Source organism: Scyliorhinus torazame, chromosome 29, assembly GCF_047496885.1.
Source record: "Scyliorhinus torazame isolate Kashiwa2021f chromosome 29, sScyTor2.1, whole genome shotgun sequence".
Taxonomy (NCBI): domain Eukaryota; kingdom Metazoa; phylum Chordata; class Chondrichthyes; order Carcharhiniformes; family Scyliorhinidae; genus Scyliorhinus; species Scyliorhinus torazame.
The window spans coordinates 31,798,407-31,823,535 of NC_092735.1; the positions used below are offsets into that span (position 1 = coordinate 31,798,407).

Sequence of the window (25,129 nt, forward strand, 5' to 3'; positions counted from 1 at the left end):
TGTATTCTCTCAATAAGCCTCTGTGGTTTGGTCTGACCAGAGTGCCAGCAGCCTTTGAACTCTATAACTTTTCAGCTCAAAAACCCTCTATTTATTTTAGCAAAATCTTAAATCATAAATCTCCAATTAAGCTCCTCAACATAAGCAGGATAACCTTGGTGTTTCCAGGCTTTCCCCATAACTGATATCCAACATTCCAGGTACCATTGTGCAATTGTGGCGGCACAGTGGTTAGCACTGCTGCCTCACAGCTCCAGGGACCCGGATTCAATTCCGGCCTCGGGTGACCTGTGCGGGGTCTGCACTTTCTCCCAGTGTCTGCGTGGGTTTCCTCCGGGTGCTCCGATTTCCTCCCACAGTCTAAAGATGTGCAAGTTAGGTGGATTGGTCGTGCTAAATTGTCCCTTAGTGTCCAAAAGGTGGGGTTACTGGGTTACGGGGATAGAGTGGAGGCATGGGCTTAAGTAGGGTGCTCTTTCCGAGGGTCGATGCAGCCTCGACCCCTGCACTGTAAATTCTATGATTCTATGAATTGTGAATATTTGGGTTATTTGGCTCGTTTGCTGAGTTCATTTTCGGATGCTGGGGGGCCCGTTTCTTTCCAGCATCACCTGTGATTTCTGATTTCGAGCATGTGTGGTTTTCTTATCTTTTTACCCCTCCAACTTTAATCTTGTTCAATGCAGGTCCACCAGCCTCAAGGACACACTCAGGGAGCTCTCAAGCCTCTTATCAGCGGGCAGCAGCCTGCTGCTATCCAGTACCCGCAAATGCCCGTCCAGCAACCTCCTGCCGTGAACAAACTGCCTTCCCCTGTGCAGCGGCAGCAGCCGGCCTTTGGATTCAGCATTCCTGGCAGCAGACAGTCTCCGCCGGTGCAGCAAGCATTTACGTCCGTCGCACAGCCCAGCGTGCCTGTCAGCCGGCCTTCTCCTCCGGTGCAGCAAGCACTCCGATCCAATACTACTTTCAGTCGGCGGTTAGTCACAAATGCTTCACCCCAGCAGGTCCACGCCAGCACTCCCGCCAGTCAGAGTGTAAGTGTATTGAATAAATGTGTTGATTGCACGCAACTTGTTTAACCCATTGACTTTGGGTTAATCTGACCTATCGGTCCCATTTCCCATGAGAAATATTAGTCTTGAGCAATGTGTTGTAACGGCGTGCCTCTAGGCTTCTTAATTCACCGCTTCAATCTCCCTCCATCACTACCATTGATTAGCAACAGATCCCCGACACTTGGGTTAGATATCCCAGGTACTCTCTAGACACCTGCCGAGTTTGGGGGTAAAAAAACAGCTCTTGTTTGGCGCAGAATCAAAAGGGGGACAAACAGGATGCTCGAAAAACTCAGCATGTCTGGCAACATCTGATGCTGCCAGATCTGATTTTTTTCCCCCCAGTGTTCTCTGTACGTTTCAGATTCCAGCAGCTGCAGTATTTTGCTTATTTTAAAAGTGAGCTTGGTTTATTGATGCCCACCTTGTTAGTGAAATATCATTGACATTCCCACTTTGCTTCAGCTTTCTTCTCGATTGTAACCTGATGTACAGCTCATTTTAGTCGCTCTTCGGCAAGTGAGGGGGTGGGGGGGTGTTAAGAAATTCTGGGGATGTAGGAACCAAAGTTGAAAAGTAGCGATGAAGAAACTAATGTCGTTGTACCTGCTCCCGGCATCAGGAGGAGCTCTGATATTGATCACCCCTGATGTCAAACTCCAGAGACAGATTCAAGTACTGAACACAGTTGTGATTTTTGAAGTAGGATAAATGTTTTCCTTTCCCTCGCGCCCTGTGTTCTACAGTCATTCCACATCATTTGCTTTTGCGTCCTTTACAGCATGTAGTTCAAAAGTTAGTGATTCAAGGCAAACTCTAGGACTTGAGCATGTGATTTAGGCTGAAACTCTGGGGCATCACTGAGGGAGGACTGTGTTGACGCTGTCCTTTTTCCCTTTAAAATGAGATGTTAAACTGAGGCCCCATCTGTCTGCTTGGGTGCATGTTAAAGATCCGGTCAGGGCAGCAAGGTGGCACAGTGGTTAGCATTGCTGCCTCACGGCGCCGAGTTCGATCCTGGGTCACTGTCCGTGTGGAGTTTGCACATTCTCCCCGTGTTTGCGTGGGTTTCGCCCCCACAACCCAAAGATGTGCAGGCTAGGTGGATTGGCCACACTAAATTGCCCCTTAATTGGAAAAAAAGAATTGGGTACTCTAAATTTATAAAAATAAAAGTTAAAGATCCAGTTGCACAATTTTGAAGAGTAATGAGTTAACCTGGTTCTGTCAGTATTCCTCCCTCAATCATTGCCCCACCCCCGAAACCAAATGGATTAGCTGGTCATTCATTTCTCTGTGCCCGACTTGCCTGCTGTTTACCACGTCGTACAGTCGCTGAAACTCAAAAGTCACCTCTCCAAAGGGTAAGTTTCTGGAAGAAGCGATGCGGTGCTATTCTGTTAAAAAAATTTATTTTTGCCGCATTCCAGAATTGAAACAAATCTGCAGGTTTAATCCCTGACCCATGTAAATTTGCTGGTCTTATAGAATGCAGTTTGCCCCATCGTATGCTGGTTGGCTATTGGGTGAAAGCAGTTTTAGACTTGTCTGCAGTGGCTTCTACAGTTGAATATCCTCCAATCGATCATTGACTATGGTTATGGATATAACTCGGGATGTTATAAGAGTTGATGTGGTTGACTGCTGATGGCAAACCTGTCTAGCTTGATCACTTGGATGAAGGATTGGCAGATAGTTGATGTCCCTGGGGCTGTGTCCCGGACAACGGGTGTTACTTTCAAGAGACATAGGGAGAATGTATATTTTTAAATAAATTTAGAGTACCCAATTCTTTTTGTTTTCCAATTTATGGGCAATTTAGCGTAGCCAATCTACCTAGCCTGCACAATTTTGGGTTGTGGGGGTGAGACCCACGCAGACACGGGGAGAATGTGCAAACACCACACGGGCAGTAACCTGGGGCCGGGATCGAACCCTTGTCCCCAGCGACGTGAGGCAGCAGTGCTAACCACTGCCGCCAGAGGAGAAAATACTTTTTGAACCACAAACGTGCAATTTTAAACAGCTTACAGAGCAGTTAGATGTAAATGTGTCTGAATGGTGACATTCCAAAAACCTTGCGAGTGGTATGCGGGTTGCATCGTAACAGTTGTGTGTACAGCATTGGTGCACCACACCGCTCCCATCAGGCCACTGAGTGCCGTGTCCGATGAAATGGATGGAAACTAGAGTGGAGGCGTGAGAGGTTAACTTTCAGCAATGTACTTCCGCTAGCTTTTCTCTCGCTAACAAAGGCCACAGCTCGAGATCTCATGACCTCCAGGTGCCTAAGCTGGCACCATTTGTGAGGCTCGACTGTTGAAAAATTCATTCATGAATTCTCACTGCTGGCATGGAGCATGCTCCTCCTCCTCCGGGAACGTGCACCAGTAATCCAGGCAAGCTCTCCTCTACATCGCCAACTACCCTCTCGTAAAATTGACCCATGGTTTTTCAGTCTCGAGTGTGATAGCGAGTCCAACCTGATTTTACCGTTACTCTGTGGCCACGTGGACATTTAGCAGATGTTGCCACAGAGCAGGAGCTCTGGCTGTTTTTTGTCTGCCTCAAGCCCAGTTGTACATAGGAACCTGGGAACAGGAGTCAGCCATTCGTCCCATCGAGCCTGCTCCACGCTTCAATTTGATTACAGCTGATCATCTACCTCAATGTCACTTTTCCCGCCAGATCCCTTGATGTCACCGGTCTCCAGAAATCTATCGATTTCTATCTTGATTGAGCTTCCAGAGTGCCCCCTGGGCTGGAGTATTCCACCAATTCACCATCCTCTGAGTGAAGCAAATCCTCCTCATCTCAGTCTTCAATGGCTCAAATCACATTTTTAACTACAACCACAGGCCGAGATTCATTAACGTGGCACCAAGGGGGGATCGAACCTTGGGCTTTGTGGCTCAGCTGTTTTCCCTCTTGGCCAGCATGCATAAACAGCCCCACCCCCCACCCCCCCTCTCTCTCTCTCTCTCTCTCTCTCTCTTCTTTCCCCCCCCCAAAAAAACCTTCCCCTTCACTGTTATCGCAGAGTTGGACCCTGTACCTTTCAGCTGTCTGCTCTGGTCAGGAAACCCCCAAAGACAAACCAGGCCACTGCTCAAAGACGAGCGGTTTATCCATCGAACGTGAAGTGGACTTGGGTCCCTTTGTGCCGCTCTGAATTCCACTCTTTCTCAGTGCATTGCAGATTGCGCCTTAGCCACCGACTCACTTGGGCAGGTCACTAACTGGATTGTCCAATTCCTCATGTGCGGTGTCCATAAGACCATAGGACATAGGAGCGGAACTAAGGCCATTCGGCCCATCGAGTCCACTCCACCATTCAATCATGGCTGATTTCAACTCCATTTACCCGCTCTCTCTCCATAGCCCTTAATTCCTCGAGAAATCAAGAATTTATCAACTTCTGTCTTAAAAGACACTAAACGTCCCGGCCTCCACCGCCCTCTGTGGCAATGAATTCCACAGACCCACCACTCTCTGGCTGAAGAAATTCTCCTCATCTCTGTTCTAAAGTGACTCCCTTTTATTCTAAGGCTGTGCCCCCGGGCCCTAGTCTCCCCTGCTAATGGAAACAAACTTCCCTACGTCCACCCTATCTAAGCCATTCATTATCTTGTAAGTTTCTATTAGATCTTCCCTCAACCTCCTAAACTCCAATGAATATAATCCCAGGATCCTCAGAGGTTCATCGTATGTTAGGCCGACCATTCCTGGGATCATCCGTGTGAATCTCCGCTGGACCCGCTCCAGTGCCAGTATGTCCTTCCTGAGGTGTGGGGCCCAAAATTGCTCACAGTATTCTAAATGGGGCCTAACTAATGCTTCATATAGCTTCAGAAGTACATCCCTGCTTTTATATTCCAAGCCTCTTGGGATGAATGACAACATTGCATTTGCTTTCTTAATTACGGACTCAACCTGCAAGTTTACCTTTAGAGAATCCTGGACTAGGACTCCCAAATCCCTTTGCACTTCAGCATTCTGAATTTTGTCACCGTTTAGAAAATAGTCCATGCCTCTATTCTTTTTTCCAAAGTGCAAGACCTCGCACTTGCCCACGTTGAATTTCATCAGCCATTTCTTTGACCACTCTCCTAAACTGTCTAAATCTTTCTGCAGCCTCCCCACCACCTCCATACTACCTGCCCCTCCACCTATCTTTGTATCATCGGCAAACTTAGCCAGAATGCCCCCATCTAGATCGTTAATATATAAAGAGAACAGCTGTGGCCCCAACACTGGACACAACTCGTCACCGGTTGCCATTCCGAAAAAGAACCTTTTATCACAACTCTCTGCCTTCTGTCTTGACAGCCAATCGTCAATCCATGTTAGTACCTTGCCTCGAATACCATGGGCCCTTATTTTACTCAGCAGTCTCCCGTGAGGCACCTTATCAAAGGCCTTTTGGAAGTCAAGATAGATAACATCCATTGGCTCTCCTTGGTCTAACATTTGTTATCTCTTCAAAGAACTCTAACAGGTTTGTCAGGCACGACCTCCCTTTACTAAATCCATGCTGACTTGTCCTAATCTGACCCTGCACGTCCCAAGAATTTAGAAATCTCATCCTTAACAATGGATTCTAGAAACTTGCCAACAACCGAGGTTAGGCTAATTGGCCTATAATTTTCCATCTTTTTCCTTGTTCCCTTCTTGGACAGGGGGGTTACAACAGCGATTTTCCAATCCTCTGGGACTTTCTCTGACTCCAGTGACTTTTGAAAGATCATAGCTAACGCCTCCACTATTTCTTCAGCTATCTCCTTTAGAACTCTAGGATGTAGCCCATCTGGGCCTGGAGATTTATCAATTTTTAGACCTCTTAGTTTCTCTAGCACTTTCTCCTTTGTGATGGCTACCATATTCAACTCTGCCCCCTGACTCTCCTGAATTGTTGGGATATTACTCATGTCTTCTACTGTGAAGACTGACGCAAAGTACTTAATTAGTTCCTCAGCTATTTCCTTGTCTCCCCTCACTAGATTACCAGCGTCATTTTGGAGCGGCCCAATGTCTACTTTTGCCTCCCGTTTGTTTTTAATGTATTTAACAAAACTTTTACTATCATTCCTAATGTTACTAGCTAGCCTACCATCATATTTGATCCTCTCTTTCCTTATTTCTCTCTTTGTTATCCTCTGTTCGTTTTTGTAGCCTTCCCAATCTTCTGACTTCCCACTACTCTTTGCCACATTATAGGCTTTCTCTTTTGCTTTGATGCATTCCCTAACTTCCTTTGTCAGCCATGGCTGCCTAATCCCCCCTCTGATAACCTTTCTTTTCTTTGGGATGAACCTCTGTACTGTGTCCTCAATTACTCCCAGAAACTCCTTCCATTGCTGTTCTACTGTCTTTCCCACTAGGCTCTGCTCCCAGTCGATTTTCATCAGTTCCTCCCTCATACCCCTGTAGTTACCTTTATTTAACTGTAACACCTTTACATCTGATTCTACCTTCTTTCTTTCAAATTGGAGATTGAATTCTACCATATTATGATCACTGCCTCCTAAGTGTTCCCTTACTTTAAGATCTTTAATCAAGTCTGGCTCATTACATAACACTAAGTCCAGAATGGCCTGTTCCCTCGTGGGCTCCATTCCCTCGTCCCTCCAGGCCAACCCATGGGGGCTGCAATGTGCATTAGAATACGGCCAGATTTCACATCTTGCTTTGTGAAAAAGGCTCTGATAAGATTTTATTCCCAACTCCGTGGGAATTGTGTCACTTTCCTTCAAGTGGGTATCACTTAGACAGGACGAGAGATTTAAGAAATAAAATCAAGTTGGGCTCCAGTTTATTTTGTTCATGTCACGAGGGTCAGGCAGGATGGGCAGATGAGCCTGATGTTATCCTATGAGGCCAGTTGTGAGGGAAGATACCTATCAGTGCAGATACCCATTCACAGCTTCACGGAGCTTGTGTTCCAACTTCACTAAAGCACTGACCTTCGATTTTCTATTCTCTAGACTCCGGTTGGTGTGAATTGCCGCCAGTCTCCAACATCAAACCTTCACCTTGACAACAGCCCGGTTTACCAACTCAAGATGTTGGTGGAGCAGGCAACCTCGTATCCCTGTGTCATTCTGCCTCACAGAGACGGCCCAGCCAATGCCCACGATCTTATGCAGAAACAGGTAATTACCGAGCGATTCAGAAAGCGTGAGAATTCTAAAAGAAAATTTAGGCAGACGGATGGGGGAGACTGGTTCGTTTTCCTGGAATTCCCATCTCTGCTCCCTTGGTTGTTAGTCAGCTGCATGGCTGTAAGAGATTTCTTGTGAGTTGAAGCTACATAAAAGGAATGACTTTAAGAGTTTTTCTAAATTATACTTCACTTAGCTCATCACAGCATCTTCATCCTATCCACACTCTCTTGAGGCACAACTTCCAAGATGTAGTACGCCATCAAAATCTTTATTCAAACACCGCCGTGATGCAGCAGGTTATTGTGCAATAACCACGCTGTGTAATGCACATTGATGTTTAGGCTGATGTGCATGTAATGCATGCGCTGTACCCGTGCTGGTGCAGCTTCCAGCAACCTGATCCATCAGCATCGACACCCCTGGCCACGGTTTAACAAAGGCACATTTCATCTGACATGCCCAGCAATTTCCAGTAGGATGAGTGGACCCACACATTTGGCTACTGGTGAGCGTGTGCAGGGTCAGTCTGATTCCTCTGCATCCTGCTAAAACATTCACAAAGAGAGGGGATTAATAAACTCGGCCGAGTTTACAGCTTGTAGTATCTTGATTGTTGAGAGTGTTTGGGTGTTATTCTGCTGTCAGGAATGTTTATTATCTTCCTGGTCGTCAACAGTGCTGCGTGTTTATAACCATTTCTTTGCTTCTGTTTGATCATTTGAGTGCTGTGCACTCGTTTGGTGAACGGACTGGTTTGGAGGGAACGGATTGGTAAGCCCCATTCCCAAAAAGTCCCGTCCCTTGCTCCGGGAAGCCTGGCAGGTGAGGGGGTGGGGTTTGGGTGAGGGGAGTAATTAGGCTGACATTGGAAGGTGAAGCCTTATGGACTTGTTTGGCAAGTAGAGAAAACCAGGCAGCATTTGAAAGCGAGTTTGTCATGGTGATGATAAGAGGTTAGGTGTGAGGTTGGCGTGGCAGGAAGCTGGCTGGACATCATGGGGTAAGATTCCTGTTGCTAGGACTGGCAAAGTATAATGGAGCTTAACCCGATCCAGACGTTATCCTGGCTAATCCTATAACTATTATGTAATTCAGTTAATCCCTCGTCTGTAGAGTCTTTCCTTTTGCTTATCTCATTACCAGATGCTGTCTTGTGTTGCAGTATTCCTATCCGGGCTCCCCCCTGGTGCCACAGCAGGTTGGTAGAGCTGATAGTTTACTGTACTCTCTGATTCCGACCTCCAATGGAGCAATGTCCTGGTCTGAGTCTGGTACGGAAGAATTTGTTGATGGGCAGTCTGCATACCGCATTCCTCGTGCATTTTCAGAACCAAAGAGGGGTGTGCCCTTCAAGGTTAGCGTAAAACAAATTGTGCCAACTTCATGTCTTCCTGTTGTGGGGCAATGTGGCTCTTCATTCCATCTCCCGCTTAACCATATCCTTCCAAGGTTTTCATTTTCGTGAGCGGAAAGAGCACCTTTGCACCATCTCGATGTATTTTGATTTGAATGCTCCATCACGCCGCAATCCGTTCTTTTCCTTATGTAGACAATTTAAAGGCAGCATCTCCACCCCTCGCATCTCCAGCTCATTGGGGGAGGAGATTTCGAACTCGCTGTGAGGGACAGAGGGAGCCTCTAATGGTTTCCCTTGCAGGGGGGGGAGAGGGCGTAGGGTTGATGTTTCCCCGTTCATTGTGGTGGTGGGGGGGTTCATTGTAAGGGAGTGGGGGAAGCTCGGAGTTTCTAGCTTATTGTGATGGGGTTTGAGGGAGGGGGGGGTGGAGGGGCGGGATCCCTCTTATTGAGGGAGATTCCACTATGTTGTGGGGGGAGTGAGTTGTGTGTGTGTGATTGGTGGGGGGCGGGGGGGGGGGGGGGTGCAGGATCCTGCTCGTTGAAGACGCCGTTGGGTTCCTGCTTGTGAGGGAAGGTGTGAAAGTCGGTTTTCTGACCGTTGGGGGCAGGAGTAAAGGTTCTCTGCTCCTCGAGAGGGGGCGGGATGGTTTCCTGGTGGCTCCTGTGTGTAATAAGGTGCTCCCGCTAAAAACACTACTGGCCTACCTGACTAGTGTAGTAGATTGGAGGAGGGCAGATCCATTGGAGCTCGCTCTGTGACTGGAGCTTGAGAATTCAATTTTTCCCCCCCTGAGAGTGGTACCTTGTCAGAATATTGATGTGATGCAAAGTCAGAACATTTTTAGCATGCTTCCTCAGTTGCACACATTCACTCTCTGCGCCCGTGCAGACAGCATGAGACACCATGCCTCCCCACCCCCCAACCACCTCAAACCAAGGCAGCAGGTCCCATCACGTAATCCAGCTGCTTGCAGCAACATTGCAACGTAATGCTTCACAGATTTGAACAAACTGCCCATGGATAAAATGCCTTCATTATAATTTCTTCCTTGTTGACAGCTACCAGATACCAGTAGCGGTGTAGAGCAAGAGGAGCAGAGAGATTGCATCAGTGAACTGCAAGAAACTTCAGGTAACTGGCACCAGCATGAATTACTCACTGTGCCTTGAACATAATGTAAATAAAAATATCAGGCTGATGAGACTGGACAGCTGGTTAGAGATGTGTTACAGCAAATCCAGTTGAGTCTCGTAGAGTTAAGAAGGGAAGAACTTACGTTTGCAGTAAAGTCCCCGGGGTTACGTCCCTGCTGCTAACGGTGCAACGCAAGCGGGGACCATGCTTTTGAATAGGACTCTTATTAAACGGGTTCCAGCCATGTGAGGTTCTGCAGCAATGAGCTGAGGATAGCACTGCAGTAATAAGGAGGGACGAGGGTTGTTTTTCTTACAACAGAGAATGCTGAGGGGTGACCTAATTGAGGTGTACAAAATCATGAGAGGCCTTTAGGTGGATAGAAAAAAAACCCACCCGTTTCTCCTCACTGAGGGGGCAATTTACGAGGGGGGGGGGCACAGATTTAAGGTGATCGGTCGAAGGATTAGAGGGGACTTGAGGAAACATTTTCAATCCCAGAGGATGACGGGAGTTTGGAATTCACTGCCTGAGTTGGTGATGGAGGCTGAAAGACTTGACTCATTTACCTGTATCTGTATCTGAAGTCTGTAATCTGCGAGGCTGCGGGCCAGGTGCTGGGACAGTGAGATTGAAATGAGCGGCGCTCTTTGTGGCCGACGTAGACACGATGGGCTGAATGGCTTCTTTCTGACAGGGAGCCAGGTCTCTTTCTTTCAGTCAGACTCACAAGATCGCAGTTTCTCAAAGTGGAGTTTTCAAGACATCTCTGAGCAGCAACTATTCCTGAATCTGCTAACTGTATTTAAAAGTGGATTGAGAGCTGAGATGGTCTTGTTGTTTGAGGGGGAATAAAGATAGCAGTTAAGGGTTATTGTGCCACTGTATTGATTAGCATTGTTTAAAGAGCAATTGTAAGCTTTTTTCTTGGGAGATGTTAAGATATTTTAATACTGTGTTAGTAATAACGTTTGTTTCAATATACTATGTCTCTATTTTGCATGAACTCACTCCTGGAGCAAAGTATCCTTTCCCCGCAGTCTTACAAAACTAAAATAAAATATTGGGGTTTCGGTCCAGTATCCTGGCCACTGTCGGAGTCTGGTCTGGGATCGTAATAGACCCCATAGTTAATAGATCTCATAGTTGGTAGACTCTTCAGGCAGGTTAAACAGACTCTCAGCATCTATATCTATCTGTGAATTTTATCTGTTTCAATAAGCGAGCCTGCCAATAGTAGAGAATACTATCTGCATCTGCAGATGGCCATCACTGACATGGTGTTGAATGGCCTCATTCAATGCTAGAACCATTTTGTGATTCTTTATTGACCCATTCTACTCGCTCTGCCCACTTGGGACAGCTGTTTCACCTCAAGAATCAATCAACAAGGACCTTTCCGTATCCTTGTCTTTTGCCATACTTTAAAACATTTTTAAAAATCGCTTGCCATTTTTCCTTTTCTTCTACTCGTACTCAAGAAAATAATTGACTCTCCTTTTTACTTTCCAACCCCTATTCATCATTTTGAATCCTGAGATGGTCTTCCTCCTTTTATTCTCCGTCAATTCTGTCTGTTTCAGGGACTTCTTATTGCAGTTTCCCACCAATCCAATTCTTCCCCACACCACAAACTGTGGACCTCCTTGTACTAATTCTTCTCCACCCCTTTCTACAGATATAGGCATTCAATACATAACCATGTGACCATGCAAATTAGGAGCAGGGGTAAGGCCACTTGACCCCTCAATAAGATGAAGGCTAATCTGAGTGTGGCCACTTTCTCACCTATCCCCTCTATTGTTGGTCAATAATCTACATGCTCGGGGGCGGCACGGTGGTGCAGTGGTTAGCACTGCTGCCTCACGGCGGCGAAGACCCGAGTTCGATCCCGACCCTGGGTCACTGTCCGTGTGGAGTTTGCACGTTCTCCCCGGGTCTGCGTGGGTCTCACCCCCACACCCCAAAGATGTGCAGGGTAGGTGGAATGGCCAGGCTAAATTGCTCCTTAATTGGGAAAAGAATTGGCACTTTAAATTTCTAAAATAATCTACATACCTGTGCCGTAAAAATAATCATGACCCTGCTTCTACCACTCCCCGGGGAAGAGAGCTGCCTCGACTCGAGACCCCCTGCGAGAAAAAAATTCTTATCTCCGTCTTAAATGGGAGACCCCTTATTTTTAAACTGTGTTCCGCTCATTGCGGTCTGTCCTTTCAGCATTCGCTCTGTTGAGCCCCTTCAGGGTCTTGTTATTTAAAACATTTTTTTTGACCAGGTGCATTTTGTGTTTATCTGTTTAGAATTTGGACACATCCCGTTGCCATGTACCTTGAGGCGCAATAATGGCAGGTAAGAATTGATATTTTGTAAACTGATTCCCTAATGAACCATTATATACAGGCCTGGAGATCCGACGGAGAATAGAATTACAAATTATACTTTGTAAGGGCACCTAAAATATTCCAGTTTGACACCCAGAGTGTTTTTATATGAGATACATCTTTCATTTCCTGCGTTTCTTTGCTCTCCCCTGTCTGCTGTTCATTGCCTGTCCGAGGAAGGTGATGCATTTTACCTCGAGGACGACAGGCACAATGACATTTCCGTCTGGGTTTGCAGTGCACGGCACTGTTTTCACCCTCGCCGTTCAGCATTCAAGGCTGAAGTTTAAAATCCTGTGCCAGTTCTTTGGGAACACCGTCAATGAGGCAAATCCGACATTAAGCTCATGGGCTTAATACGAGAAGCTGCAGATTGACTGATTGTGGAAATCGGGAAATGTCCCATTGGCTCAGTAGGCTTGCCCCTCCGAGGTTGAGGCAAGTCGGGGACATCTTCAGCCTGCGTCACGTGACCTGAGAGTAACTCAGGTGCTGGAGATCTGAAATAAAAACAGAAAATGCTGGATATGCTCAGCAGGCTGGGCGGCATCTGTGGAGCGATAGAAGCAAGAGCTAACGTTTCGAGTATGAAATGAAAGAAAAGTGCTGGCGAAACTCAGCAGGTCTGGCGCCCATTAGATATTGGGAGCTCAAAATGGCAATGGTTTCTGGTCCCTGCTCCGAGTCTCATCTGAAATCAGAGCACTGAATCACCCAGACGTCAAGGGCAGCATCCTGTCAGCCAGGCTCGAGAGTTCAAGGACAGCATGTTTACCCACTCCATCAACCAGCCCCAGAGTTGGAAAAGATATTACATCAACTCAACTGCAGCGCCGTCAGTTTCTCACCTTTCTGTTATTGGTGACATTACATGAAGATGTCTGCTTTTCTTTCCGATTTTAGTTCAAACTCCAGTGTCGAATCCAAGTTGAGGACGAAGGTTCCATATGTGCGGCTAGAGCGCTTGCAAATCGACCTGTCCACCGACACCGAACTTCCAACCTTCAAGCTGTTACCAGGCAGTGGCCAGGATGAGTTCAGCCTGATCGTCATCGAAGGAGATGGTTCGCTGTTGAATCCATCCTTCAAGGTGTTTGGGGGTTTGTTTTTACTGTTCATGACACTGTACCCACCAGTTAGATTCTTTAAACTACTTACACATGTTTATCTGAAAATGTTTTAGGTTCATGTTGAGGTGTGACAAAAAGATTTAGATTTGCTAAATTAAATTGCTTTATTTTAAGTTTTTTTTAAATGATGTATAAATCCCGCCGAGCATTAGGGATGCTGTGCAATACCTCAGAAGGTTTACAAATACTCATTTTTCTGCATCATTAAAAGGCACAGCGGATAGCAATGCTGCCACACAGCATCAGGGACCCGCATTCGATTCCGGCCTCGGGTGACTGTCTGTGTGGAGTTTGCACTTTCTCCCCGTGGCTCCTCTGGGTGTTCCAGTTTCCTCCCACAGTCGAAAGATGTGCAGGTTGGGCAGATTGGCTGTGCTAACTTGCCCCTTAGTGTCCAAAGGTTAGGTGGGATTTTGTGGATGGGGCGGGAAGTGTGCCTGGGTGGGGTTCTCTTTCAGAGGGTCTGTGCAGACTCGATGGGCCAAATGGCCTCCTACCGGACTGCAGAGATCCTATGATAATGTTCAATTTAGGTCTCTTCAAAAGTTGTATCCTTTGGCCAAGCAAATACAATTGCTCTTTTGAAATTGGTGACGAATTGTTGACCTCTGCAAACCTCTTCCTTGCTATGGCCTTGTAGAGAAGCTGGAGATCAACTGTTGATGCGACGCTAATGAAACCGAACTTGCAGATGTTTGTAAGTGTAGAAAATACGTATCCTGTAACTAAAAGTGTAAACTGAACCGTCATAAAACTTACAACCAAAGAAAATATGTTCTGTCGCAGTGTTCTTGGCACTTGGGGGTGGATCTTCTCCCTGTTAGCTTCAATTAATGTAAAACCACAGGCCGGGAGCCCACCGTTGTGCAATGCGTGTTCCCAATGTGGCAAGGAGGGGAATAGTTTCTATTGTACTATTAGAAATAAGTTATTAAAGTATTGTGATTAGACCCAATATAAATTCTGCTCATTACAAAATAGGATATTCTTACATTGTGATTCTCATCTTTTAAGATAACTTGGAGAGTAAAATTAACGCCTTTTGGGATGGCCTATTATTTATGCTAATTAAAGCATGAAAATGAGAATACAAAAAAAGAAAGGTTTTCTCCTGTTGGCCAAAATGTGTGTCGTAATTTCAACAAGACTGAGGGCGATGGATGATTCTTTAATTGATTCTTGGGTTCTGGGTGCCGTTGATATTACCACTAATTATTATCCAATCCTAACTGCTTTGAGAAGGAGACCCATGTGGAGAAGGTGCTCTCATAGTGTGGTTTAGGGTAGGGAGTTGAAGGCTTTTGACCCAAAGGTTATGAAGAAGCAATGATTCTATGTCCAGGTGAAAATGGTGTGTGGCTCAAAGAGAAACTTGCAGATTGTGGTGATCCCAAACCTGCTGCCCTTGATCTTCTAGGTGGTAGAAGTTGCAGGTTTGGGAGGTGCTATTGAAGAAGCCTTGCTTGCTGCTTTGCCCCTGATAGGTAGTACACGCTGCGGCCACTTGGCGCCGGTGATGGAGGTACTGAATGCTTTGTATATAACTTGAGTGAAAGTTCAACAATATGCATTGTCAAAGACAAGAATAGACTCCAAAACTAAGTTCCACAGATGCCGGAAATTTGGAATACAAACGGAAAATGCAGAAATGCTGCCCGGTCAGGCGGAAAATGTGATAGTCACCCCCTTGAAACGTTAGACCACCCAGCTTTTGCTCTCTCGCTCCCCCACCTCTCATTTCCCCCCCCTCTCGCCTTTTCCCCCCTCTCGCTTTTCCCCCTCTCGCTTTTCCCCCTCTCGCTTTTCCCCCCTCTCGCTTTTCCCCCCTCTCGCTTTTCCCCCCTCTCGCTTTTCCCCCCTCTCGCTTTTCCCCCCTCTCGCTTTTCCCCCCCTCTCGCTTTCCCCCCCTCTCGCTTTCCCCCCCCTCTCGCTTTCCCCCCCTCTCGCCTTTTCCCCCCTCTCGCTTTTCCCCCCTCTCGCTTTTCCTCCCTCTCGCTTTTCCCCCCTCTCGCTTTTCCCCCCCCTCTCGCTTTTCCCCCCTCTCGCTTTTCCCCCCTCTCGCTTTTCCCCCCTCTCGCTTTTCCCCCCCTCTCGCTTTTCCCCCCTCTCGCTTTTCCCCCCTCTCGCTTTTCCCCCCTCTCGCTTTTCCCTCCCCTCACGCTTTTCCCTCCCCTCACGCTTTTCCCTCCCCTCTCGCTTTTCTCCCCCTCTCGCTTTTCTCCCCCTCTCGCTTTTCCCCCCTCTCGCTTTTCCCCCCTCTCGCTTTTCCCCCCTCTCGCTTTTCCCCCCCCATCGCTTCCCCCCATCGCTTCCCCCCATCGCTTCCCCCCCTCGCTTCCCCCCCCCTCGCTTCCCCCCATCGCTTCCCCCCATCGCTTCCCCCCCTCGCTTCCCCCCCCTCGCTTCCCCCCCCTCGCTTCCCCCCCCTCGCTTCCCCCCCCTCGCTTCCCCCCCTCGCTTCCCCCCCTCGCTTCCCCCCCCTCGCTTCCCCCCCCTCGCTTCCCCCCCTCGCTTCCCCCCCTCGCTTCCCCCCCTCGCTTCCCCCCCTCGCTTCCCCCCCTCGCTTCCCCCCCTCGCTTCCCCCCTCGCTTCCCCCCCCTCGCTTTCCCCCCCCTCGCTTTCCCCCCCCTCGCTTTCCCCCCCCTCGCTTTCCCCCCCCTCGCTTTCCCCCCCCTCGCTTTCCCCCCCCTCGCTTTCCCCCCCTCGCTTTCCCCCCCTCGCTTTCCCCCCCTCGCTTTCCCCCCCTCGCTTTCCCCCCCTCGCTTTCCCCCCTCGCTTTCCCCCCTCGCTTTCCCCCCTCGCTTTCCCCCCTCGCTTTCCCCCCTCGCTTTCCCCCCTCGCTTTCCCCCCTCGCTTTCCCCCCCTCGCTTTCCCCCCCTCGCTTTCCCCCCCTCGCTTTCCCCCCCTCGCTTTCCCCCCCCTCGCTTTCCCCCCCTCGCTTTTCCCCCCTCGCTTTTCCCCCCTCGCTTCCCCCCCCCCTCGCTTCCCCCCCCCCTCGCTTCCCCCCCCCCTCGCTTTCCCCCCCCCTCGCTTCCCCCCCCCTCGCTTTTCCCCCCCTCGCTTTTCCCCCCCTCGGTTCCCCCCCTCGCTTCCCCCCCTCGCTTCCCCCCCTCGCTTCCCCCCCTCGCTTCCCCCCCCTCGCTTCCCCCCTCGCTTCCCCCCCCTCGCTTCCCCCCCCTCGCTTCCCCCCCCTCGCTTCCCCCCCCTCGCTTCCCCCCCCTCGCTTCCCCCCCCTCGCTTCCCCCCCCTCGCTTCCCCCCTCGCTTCCCCCCCTCGCTTCCCCCCCTCGCTTCCCCCCCTCGCTTCCCCCCCTCGCTTCCCCCCCCTCGCATCCCCCCCTCGCTTCCCCCCCGTCACGCTTTTCCCTCCCCTCACGCTTTTCCCTCCCCTCACGCTTTTCCCTCCCCTCTCGCTTTTCTCCCCCTCTCGCTTTTCCCCCTCTCGCTTTTCCCCCCTCTCGCTTTTCCCCCCTCTCGCTTCCCCCCCTCGCTTCCCCCCCCTCGCTTCCCCCCTCGCTTTTCCCCCCTCGCTTTTCCCCCCTCGCTTTTCCCCCCTCGCTTTTCCCCCCTCGCTTTTCCCCCCCTCGCTTTTCCCCCCTCGCTTTTCCCCCCTCGCTTTTCCCCCCTCGCTTTTCCCCCCTCGCTTTTCCCCCCTCGCTTTTCCCCCCTCGCTTTTCCCCCCCTCGCTTTTCCCCCCCTCGCTTCCCCCCCTCGCTTCCCCCCCTCGCTTCCCCCCCCCTCGCTTCCCCCCCCTCGCTTCCCCCCCTCGCTTCCCCCCCTCGCTTCCTCCCCTCGCTTCCCCCTCACGCTTTTCCCTCCCCTCACGCTTTTCCCTCCCCTCACGCTTTTCCCTCCCCTCACGCCTTTTCCCTCCCCTCACGCTTTTCCCTCCCCTCTCGCTTTTCCCCCCTCTCGCTTGCTTTCCTCTCGCTTGCTTTCCCTCCCCTCTCGCTGGAGTGTGACAACTAGGGGATTTTCACAGTAACTTCATTGAAATGTTATTGTAAACCTACTCGTGACACTAATAAAGATTATTGATATTATTGTAGGAAGAATTTCCTCCTGATATCACCAAATAGCCAAGCTCTAATTTTAAATTTATTAATTCCTCACCCAACATCAGAGGAAATAGTAACTTGTTCCTCTAACCAGCAGGTACCGACTCTGGAGAGCACTCTGACACCACCAAACTCGGCCTCTCCCATGTCAGAAACTGAAATCGATTTTGTGTTCAGCGAGAGGACTGATGTGGCGACCAAACGCTCCCACCACCCTCTGAGCCCCACGCCCTCCCCCAGTGAGAAGTCGCCCGGGAGCATACCGGACCTCAAGGCGTCCCCGCTGTGCAGCGTCAGTGAGAAAGGCGAGGAGTCGGACGAGGTTGTCTGTGCCGTTTGTGGGAAAGGGGGCGAGCTGCCCTGTTGTCACCGCTGTCTGAAGGCGTTTCATGTTGACTGCCACGTTCCTGCTTTGCCAAGCGTGCCCAGGTGAGTCCAGTAGGTTGCTTTAGTGAGTCCTGAATGAGCTCCTTGGACAGTCCAGCTGGTCACGGCAGTATTGAGCTGTGCAGCCCATGCTGAATATCTCTGCCTCAAATCCCCATCGACACTCAACCTGACACCATAATAAAAGCAAAATACCGCAGACGCTGGAAATCTGAAATAGAAACAAAAAATGCTGTGGAGAGGGGGACAGAGGTACCACTTTGGGTCCGTCTGACTCTTCTTCAGAGCTCAACCCAAAATGATGTGCTCTTGAGCACTTCCCAACAAAAAACATTGGGAAAGCAATTAGGAGTGAAAACCGTACCTGTTTTTTTCCCCCTCTCCGCAATCCTCCCGCTGTAACTCCAGCCAACTCAGAACGGACTAAGATTCGAAGATCCAGTCTGTTGCAACACTCGTTCTCACAGGTGAGAAGAATCCCAGTTTCTCCTACCCTACAGTTGTGGGGGAGACCCCCACGCAGGCACGGGGTCCACACAGACAGTGACCCGGGGGCCGGGATTGAACCCTGGTCCTCGGCGCCGTGAGGCAGCAGTGCTAACCACTGTGCCACCGTGCTGCCAGGCCCCTACAGCTAACCTCTACTGACGCTGGCTCTTACTGAAGTGAACCTTGATCCTAATGTGCATTTTGCAACCTGGAGGTTCCCTGGCTAAACAACAAGGAAACGGTGTGGCCGAGGGTTGTATTTAGGTTTTATGGACTTGGTGCAAGCCAGTTTAAATATCTATCTCAGCATCAGAATGATATGTTGCCTAGATCTGTACAGTGCTGAAACCGACCGTGCGACCCAATTGATCCACATCGGTGTTCTGCACAAATCTCCTCTCTCTTCTTCACCTCTCCCTCACTGCATTGTTCCGTTCCTTTCTCTCTCCTGTTTCCCTAGCTTCCCTGTAAAGGCGTCAATGCTTTTTCTGCTCAACTGATCCCTTTCTTTCTGATCACTCTCTGGGTGAAGGCGTTTCTCCTCAATTCCCTGCTCCGTTTTATTCCTGCTGGGTATAACCTCTGAATTCTGGTATCACCCCTGAAAATCTTGTATTTAATGCCTCCAATTCTTCTTTCCCCTGTGGAATGTGGCTGTCGCTGGGGCAGGGCCAGCATTTGTTGCCGATCCCTAATTGCCCCTGAACCGAGTGGCTTACTCGGCCACTTCAGAGGGGCAGATAAGAGTTAACCACTTCACTGTGGGTCTGGAGTCACATCTCAGGCCGGACCGGGTAAGATTAGCAGATTCCCTTCCGTAAAGGGGCTTTAGTGAACCAAATGGGTTTTCACGACCATCGATAATCATTTGCTGACGCCAACACTTGTAGCTTTATAATTCCAGATGGTATGAATTGAATTTAAATGCTGCTGGCTGCCGTGGTGGGATTTGAACCTGTGTCCTCATTAGCCTGGGCTTCCAGGTGGCTAGTCCCAGTGACATTACCCTCTCCCCATTGTCTCTCTATGCCTTCATTTAAGTTTGAGAACTATCACTCTCCATTAAGTGCATTACGATGTTCTTGTCATTCTCCAATGTCATATCATGAACGGTGTCCACAGATTAATTGCTATTGTTGCATATTTTTAAAAAGATAATGCGTGCTCCTTTTTTTGCAGTGTTGAATGGACGTGTTCACTGTGTGTGGATCTGACTGCATCTGAAATACAATCTGAAAGTGCACCCAGAGCATCGGAAAGCAGCAGTGATGCTGCAACGGAGGATCTTGCTGCTCTCGATCAGAGGGTTTGTACTAAAACGGGAAATGAATGTTCTTGCGCCCTATGAGCACGATTCCTGCTGTGTGTGATTTTAATAGAAACCCCGCGGTGCAGAAGGAGGCCATTTCGGCCCCTCTGGTCTGCACTGACCCTTGGTAGGAGTACCCTACCCAGGTCCACGCTCCCCCCCCCCCCCCTTCCCCACAACCCCACCCAACCTTTTTGGGACGGCCATTTTAGCATGGCCAATCCACCTAATCTGCACATCTTTGGACTGTGGGAGGAAACCGGAGCACCCGGAGGAAACCCACGCAGACACGGGGAGAACGTGCAAACTCCACACGGATAGTCACCCGAGGCCGGAATTGAAACCGGGTCCCTGGCGCCGTGAGGATGCAGTGCTAACCACTGTGCCGCCGTGGTTCTAAGAATATAACTAAATTAGTGTGCTACAAGTGCACTTACACCTGAATGCTCTGAGTTGTAATCTCAGCTCGTACTGAGCTAGCTGAGGGCAGCAGTTAGGATGCAGCTGTTACCCTGAGTGGCTATTGACCAAGGCAGGGGAGATCAGTCTTGTTTCATACCACTGATTCCAACCCTGCTTCAGTACATTAGGAGAGAGCAGGATTGAGCCAGCTGTGATATATCCCATTGTCAGACTGGTCACTGATCTTAATTTATGGACAAAACCTATAAGAAAGATGGTGTGTAGGGCAGCACGGTGGCGCAGTGGGTTAGCCCTGTTGCCTCACGGCGCCGAGGTCCCAGGTTCGATCCTGACTCTGGGTCACTGTCCGTGTGGAGTTTGCACATTCTCCCTGTTTTTTGCGTGGGTTTTGCCCCCATAACCCAAAGATGTGCAGGGTAGGTGGATTGGCTGCGCTAAATTGCCCCTTAATTGGAAAAAAAAATGAATTGGGTACTCTAAATTTAAAAAAAAAAAAGATGGTGTGTTAAATGCATGAGGATGGTCAGATTTTAAAAATTTAGAAAGATGGATGATCATTCCATAGAAAAATATATACACGATTGCAGAAACCCCTATTGTGCTCCAAGTACTCAATGAAACAGTGCTCCTCACCTGTGCGTCCTAACAATATAATTAACGTTTAACAATTGACATTTGTAGAGGACATCAGCAAAGTACCAGTTCATCCATTATTCGGGCATGTCCCCGACAGGGAGGCTCTCCAGGCTACTGACCAGAGGATGTGCTTCCCGGGACAGGGATGTCAGCCAAAGTTCCCCTACCTTGATGGCTGTTCGGTGGCCTCTGAGGGGTTGAGGGGGGCGGGGTTGCACACCAAGGGGAGGTCACGCTCGAAAGCGGTGATTCCCCTGCCGACCGACACTCACTGGTCAAGGATGACGAGCAAGCGGGGCCCATTTGTCCCTGTATCTGTGGTACCGCAAATTTGAGGGGTGGGGGTGAAGGAATATTTACAAAACAACAAAGGCAGCCTCAATTAAAAAGCGAGTCCAGTTTAGGGAATTTTAGTGTTTGTACACATTGTTTAGGTGTGAGATTGATGCCAGTTTTGTGTGACTCGTGACATGTTTTTACAGAAATGTGAACATTTGCTGCTGTTGCTGCTCTCTCATAAGGGTTGTCAGGCCCTCCACAACGCCACTGCACTCTTGCAAGTATGTATTTGAAAAACAGGTCCTCAGTGAGCTCTTTTTTTCTCTCCCCCCCCCCCCCCCCCGACATTCACATGCTCAACTTGTTTATCAGTGAAGATGTCAAATCGATCTGTATCTTGTGATGTCAGGAACTCGCTGTCAGTAAGTGGCACTCTCTGGGTTCAAGCCGCTCTCCAGAGGCCTGACCGCACAATCCAGGCTGGCTGTCCCAGTGCCGATACTGAGGGAGGGCTACGCTGGTGGCAGTTTCTGTCTTTAAGATGAGTCATGAGGCCTGGTCTATCCCTTGGGCAAACATTAAAGTCTCATCGTCACTGCTTTGAAGATGAGGTAGGTTCCCCTGGCCAGAATTGCGGACTTCCCATCCTAACAGCACCGTGGATGTACCTACACCACATGGACTACAACGGTTCACTAAACTGGTCCCTAGGACAAGGGGATTGTCCTGTGGTGAGAGGCTGAATAAATTTAACTTGTATTCCCTGGAATTTAGAAAAGTGAGGGGCGATCACACTGAAAGCTACAATACTCTGAAGGGGCCTTGATAGGGTAGATACTAAGAGGTTGTTGCCATTGGTCAAGGAGCCTAAAACATGGAGGCCCAGTCTCAGGAAAGGGGGCAGACCATTGGACTGAGATGTGGAGAAACTACTTCGCTTTAAAGGGTTGTGAATCCTTTGATGTCTCTAATCCAGAGGGCTGTGGATGCTCCATCATTGAAGTCATTTAAAGCTGAGAAAGGCAGATTTTTGGTGTCTGAGGGAATCGGGGGCTATGGGGAGCGGGCACAGCAGTAGAGTCGAGGACCAACATTAGCCACGACCGTAACGGATGACGGAGCAGGCTTGAAGGGCCTTACGGTCTACTCCTTTATCTTGTTAAAGGCGGCAGCTTAACAACCCTTTCTGAAGGGCAATTAGGGATGGGTAATAAATGTTGACCCCGCCAGAAATGCCCACATCCCGTGAAGAAAATAAAGTTCTCTCAGCTAGCATCTCAAAAATAGATTATCTGCCCTTTTTTTTAAATGGAACTTGCACTGCATGAACAGCACTGCTTACTCTGTCCGTTCCCAGTCCCGGATCCAAGCCTAACCTTACTCTTGTTGTTTCTGTTACAGTTGAGGAATCCGCAAGTAAACCTGTCTTCCATTAGAGCGAAACTTGAAAAGACAAGCTCAACCCATTACCCCAGACCTGATGATTTTGTGCTGGAGGTTCGATTAATGTTTAAGACATATAGTAAACTTATTCAGGTATGAGAACCCCAGGTGGTTATTCCCTGTGGCTTTGTTTTCTGCTGGTTTATTTACTCGTGCTCCCCTTAGACAAGGACGTGAGCATTTCTCACCTGGTTTAAAAGCCCTGGGTCTCTCTCTCTTCTCTCTCTCTTCTCTCTCTCTCTCCCCTCTCCCCCCCCCCCCCCCCCCCCCAATCTCCTTTTTACCTTCCTGTCTTTGGCTTGAGGTCCCAATCTCTCCACATCTCTTGACGTGTCATGTTTTCCTGTGGCAAAAGTCGTGTTGCATTGGAAGGTGGTGTCGATAAACAGATCGCTGTTGCATTTATGTCAGAATGGCCCAATTTGAAAGATAACCCGAGTCTCTCTATCTGAAGTGCATGATTACCATTCCACTTTCTGCGCTCTACCCGTTGCACCTCCTCGGGGAAAGTTTGTAGATGTCAATTCATTTGTAGGTAAGGAATGCGTAGCACACAGATTCAAAGATTGTTAATTATTATTTTCCCCAATAGCTCTATCAACATTTGCCTCAGGCGGGCTCGGTTCCTTGGTAACACACTTGACACCTACTGAGTATTTCCAGCACTTTCTGTTTTAATATTCAGCTCACCCTTTATCTTTGTTTAGAATTCCAATGATTTGTGGCAGCGCGGTGGTGCAGTGGTTAGCACTGCTGCCTCACTGTGCCGAGGTCCCAGGTTCGATCCCGGCACCGGGTCACTGTCCATGTGGAGTTTGAACATTCTCTCTTTTTTTTTTTCTTCTATAAATTTAGAGTACCCAATTTTTTTTTTCCAATTAAGGGGCAATTTAGCGTGGCCAATCCACCTACTCTGCACATCTTTGGGTTGTGGGAGTGAAACCCACGCAGACACAGGGAGAAAGTGCAAACTCCACACAGACAGTGACCCAGAGCCGGGATTGAACCCGGGTCGTCGGCGCTGTAGGCAGTAGTGCTAACCACTGGGCTACCATGCTGCCCTCGCACATTCATAGAATCATAAAATTTGCAGTTCAGAGGAGGCCCTTGGAAAGAGCACCCCACTTAAGCCCAGGCCTCTACCTATCCCTGTAACCCAGTAACCCCACTTAACCTTTTTGGACACTTAAGGGAATTTATCATGGCCAATCCACCTAACCTGCACATCTTTGGACTGTGGGAGGAAACCGGAGCACCCGGAGGAAACCCACGCAGATACGTGGAGTACGTGCAGACTCCGCACAGACAGTGACCCAGGCTGGGAATCAAACCTGGGACCCTGAAGCTGTGAATCAACTGCACTAATCACTGTGCTGCCGTGTATGCGTTGGTCTCGCCCCCACAACCCAAAAGATGTGCAGGCTAGGTGGATTTGCCACACCAAATCGCCCCTTAATTGGAAAAAAAAATAATTTTGTACTCTAAATTTATTTTAAAAAATAATCATTTTTTGCGGCCGCATTTGGAGTATTGCGTGCAATTCTGGTCACCGCATTATAGGAAGGATGTGGAAGCATTGGAAAGGGTGCAGAGATTTACGAGAATGTTGCCTGGTATGGAGGGAAGATCTTACGAGGAAAGGCTGAGGGACTTGAGGCTGTTTTCGTTAGAGAGAAGAAGGTTAAGAGGTGACTTAATTGAGGCATACAAGATGATCAGAGGATTGGATAGGGTGGACAGTGAGAGCCTTTTTCCTTGGATGGTAATGTCTAGCACGAGGGGGACATAGCTTTAAATTGAGGGGAGATAGATATAAGACAGACGTCTGAGGTAGGTTCTTTACTCAGAGAGTAGTAAGGGTGTGGAATGCCCTGCCTGCAACAGTAGTGGACTCGCCAACACTAAGGGTATTCAAATGGTCATTGGATAGACGTATGGACGATGAGGGAATAGTGTAGATGGGCTTTAGAGTGGTTTCACAGGTCGGCGCAACATCGAGGGCTGAAGGGCCTGTACTGCGCTGTTATGTTCTATGATTTACAAAATTGTTTCCCATTGAATTGTTTTGAAGGACAAGAAGGAGGCGACGGAGTCTGTGATGATCCTCCAGTCGTTCTTCGAGGAGAGATTGACCGATGTCTTCAATGGCAAAACCTTTGCCAGCCCACCAGCGGATGAGATGGAGGTGAGCGACAGACTCTGTAACCAAATCGACACGAGGCAGCCCGCTTGTTCGGCGGACGGTCGCGTCAGCAGCCCGCTGCAAGCTAAAAGGCGACGGCTTGACGAAGACTAGCGGCTTTGGCTGGGGCAGCTTGCGTTTTGCAGGCCGGTAACTTTGGATGGAATGGTTGACCTCGGATTTGGGAGATTGTAATTACCCAAGAGAAACCCCAGCTAGCTCCAGCTACTGTGATTTTCCAAGACTCGAATTAGAAGTATGAATCTGGGCCTGGGCGACAGCTGCCATTGGAAGACTTCAGCTTTGGAAAAGCCCAGTGTTGAGTTTGAGTCTGACTGGAGAACTAGTGCAAAGATATTTTGTTTTCTTGGTTTCTGGCTTACGGAGGCTTCTACAAGAGGTCAAAACCAGAGTTGTGTTTTTCTATATGTAAACTCTATGTATTAAAGAATTCGATAATGTGTAACATACATTGTCTGTATTTCATGTTGAAATTCATACTGAATCATAGTAAAACAGAAAAAGAAATAAACTTATTTCTCTGAGGGGGAATACTACGTCACTCAGTAATAAAAATGAAGAAAAATCCATCTATATTGGGGTTGCTGGACTCTCTCTTCACTCTGTTTTCCTGATCTTCATTCTCTGTTCTCTCCACCTGTCTTCAGCACTTTTCTTCTTTATTCCTTCCCAG

General features: G+C 48.9%; 1 protein-coding gene across 5 annotated transcripts in view; it reads left to right on the forward strand.

Moving 5' to 3' along the window:
• The window catches only part of LOC140404001 (transcription intermediary factor 1-beta-like), a 109,027-nt gene extending 84,126 nt beyond the window's left edge, over nucleotides 1-24,901 (forward strand). Inside the window, exons 10-20 of one of the 5 annotated variants that reach the window (XM_072492339.1) lie at nucleotides 687-1,037; nucleotides 7,043-7,210; nucleotides 8,385-8,576; nucleotides 9,641-9,713; nucleotides 12,020-12,068; nucleotides 13,004-13,190; nucleotides 17,382-17,716; nucleotides 19,343-19,469; nucleotides 21,014-21,091; nucleotides 22,212-22,346; nucleotides 24,334-24,901. In XM_072492339.1, coding sequence (XP_072348440.1) covers nucleotides 687-1,037; nucleotides 7,043-7,210; nucleotides 8,385-8,576; nucleotides 9,641-9,713; nucleotides 12,020-12,068; nucleotides 13,004-13,190; nucleotides 17,382-17,716; nucleotides 19,343-19,469; nucleotides 21,014-21,091; nucleotides 22,212-22,346; nucleotides 24,334-24,549 — 1,911 coding nt within the window. In that variant the 3' untranslated portion in view covers nucleotides 24,550-24,901. Of the gene's footprint in view, nucleotides 1-686; nucleotides 1,038-7,042; nucleotides 7,211-8,384; nucleotides 8,577-9,640; nucleotides 9,714-12,019; nucleotides 12,069-13,003; nucleotides 13,191-17,381; nucleotides 17,717-19,342; nucleotides 19,470-21,013; nucleotides 21,092-22,211; nucleotides 22,347-24,324 lie in introns of all 5 variants that reach the window. The other 4 variants (XM_072492336.1, XM_072492337.1, XM_072492340.1 and 1 more) reach the window with 4 other exon arrangements.
• The last annotated feature ends 228 nt before the right edge of the window (nucleotides 24,902-25,129 follow it).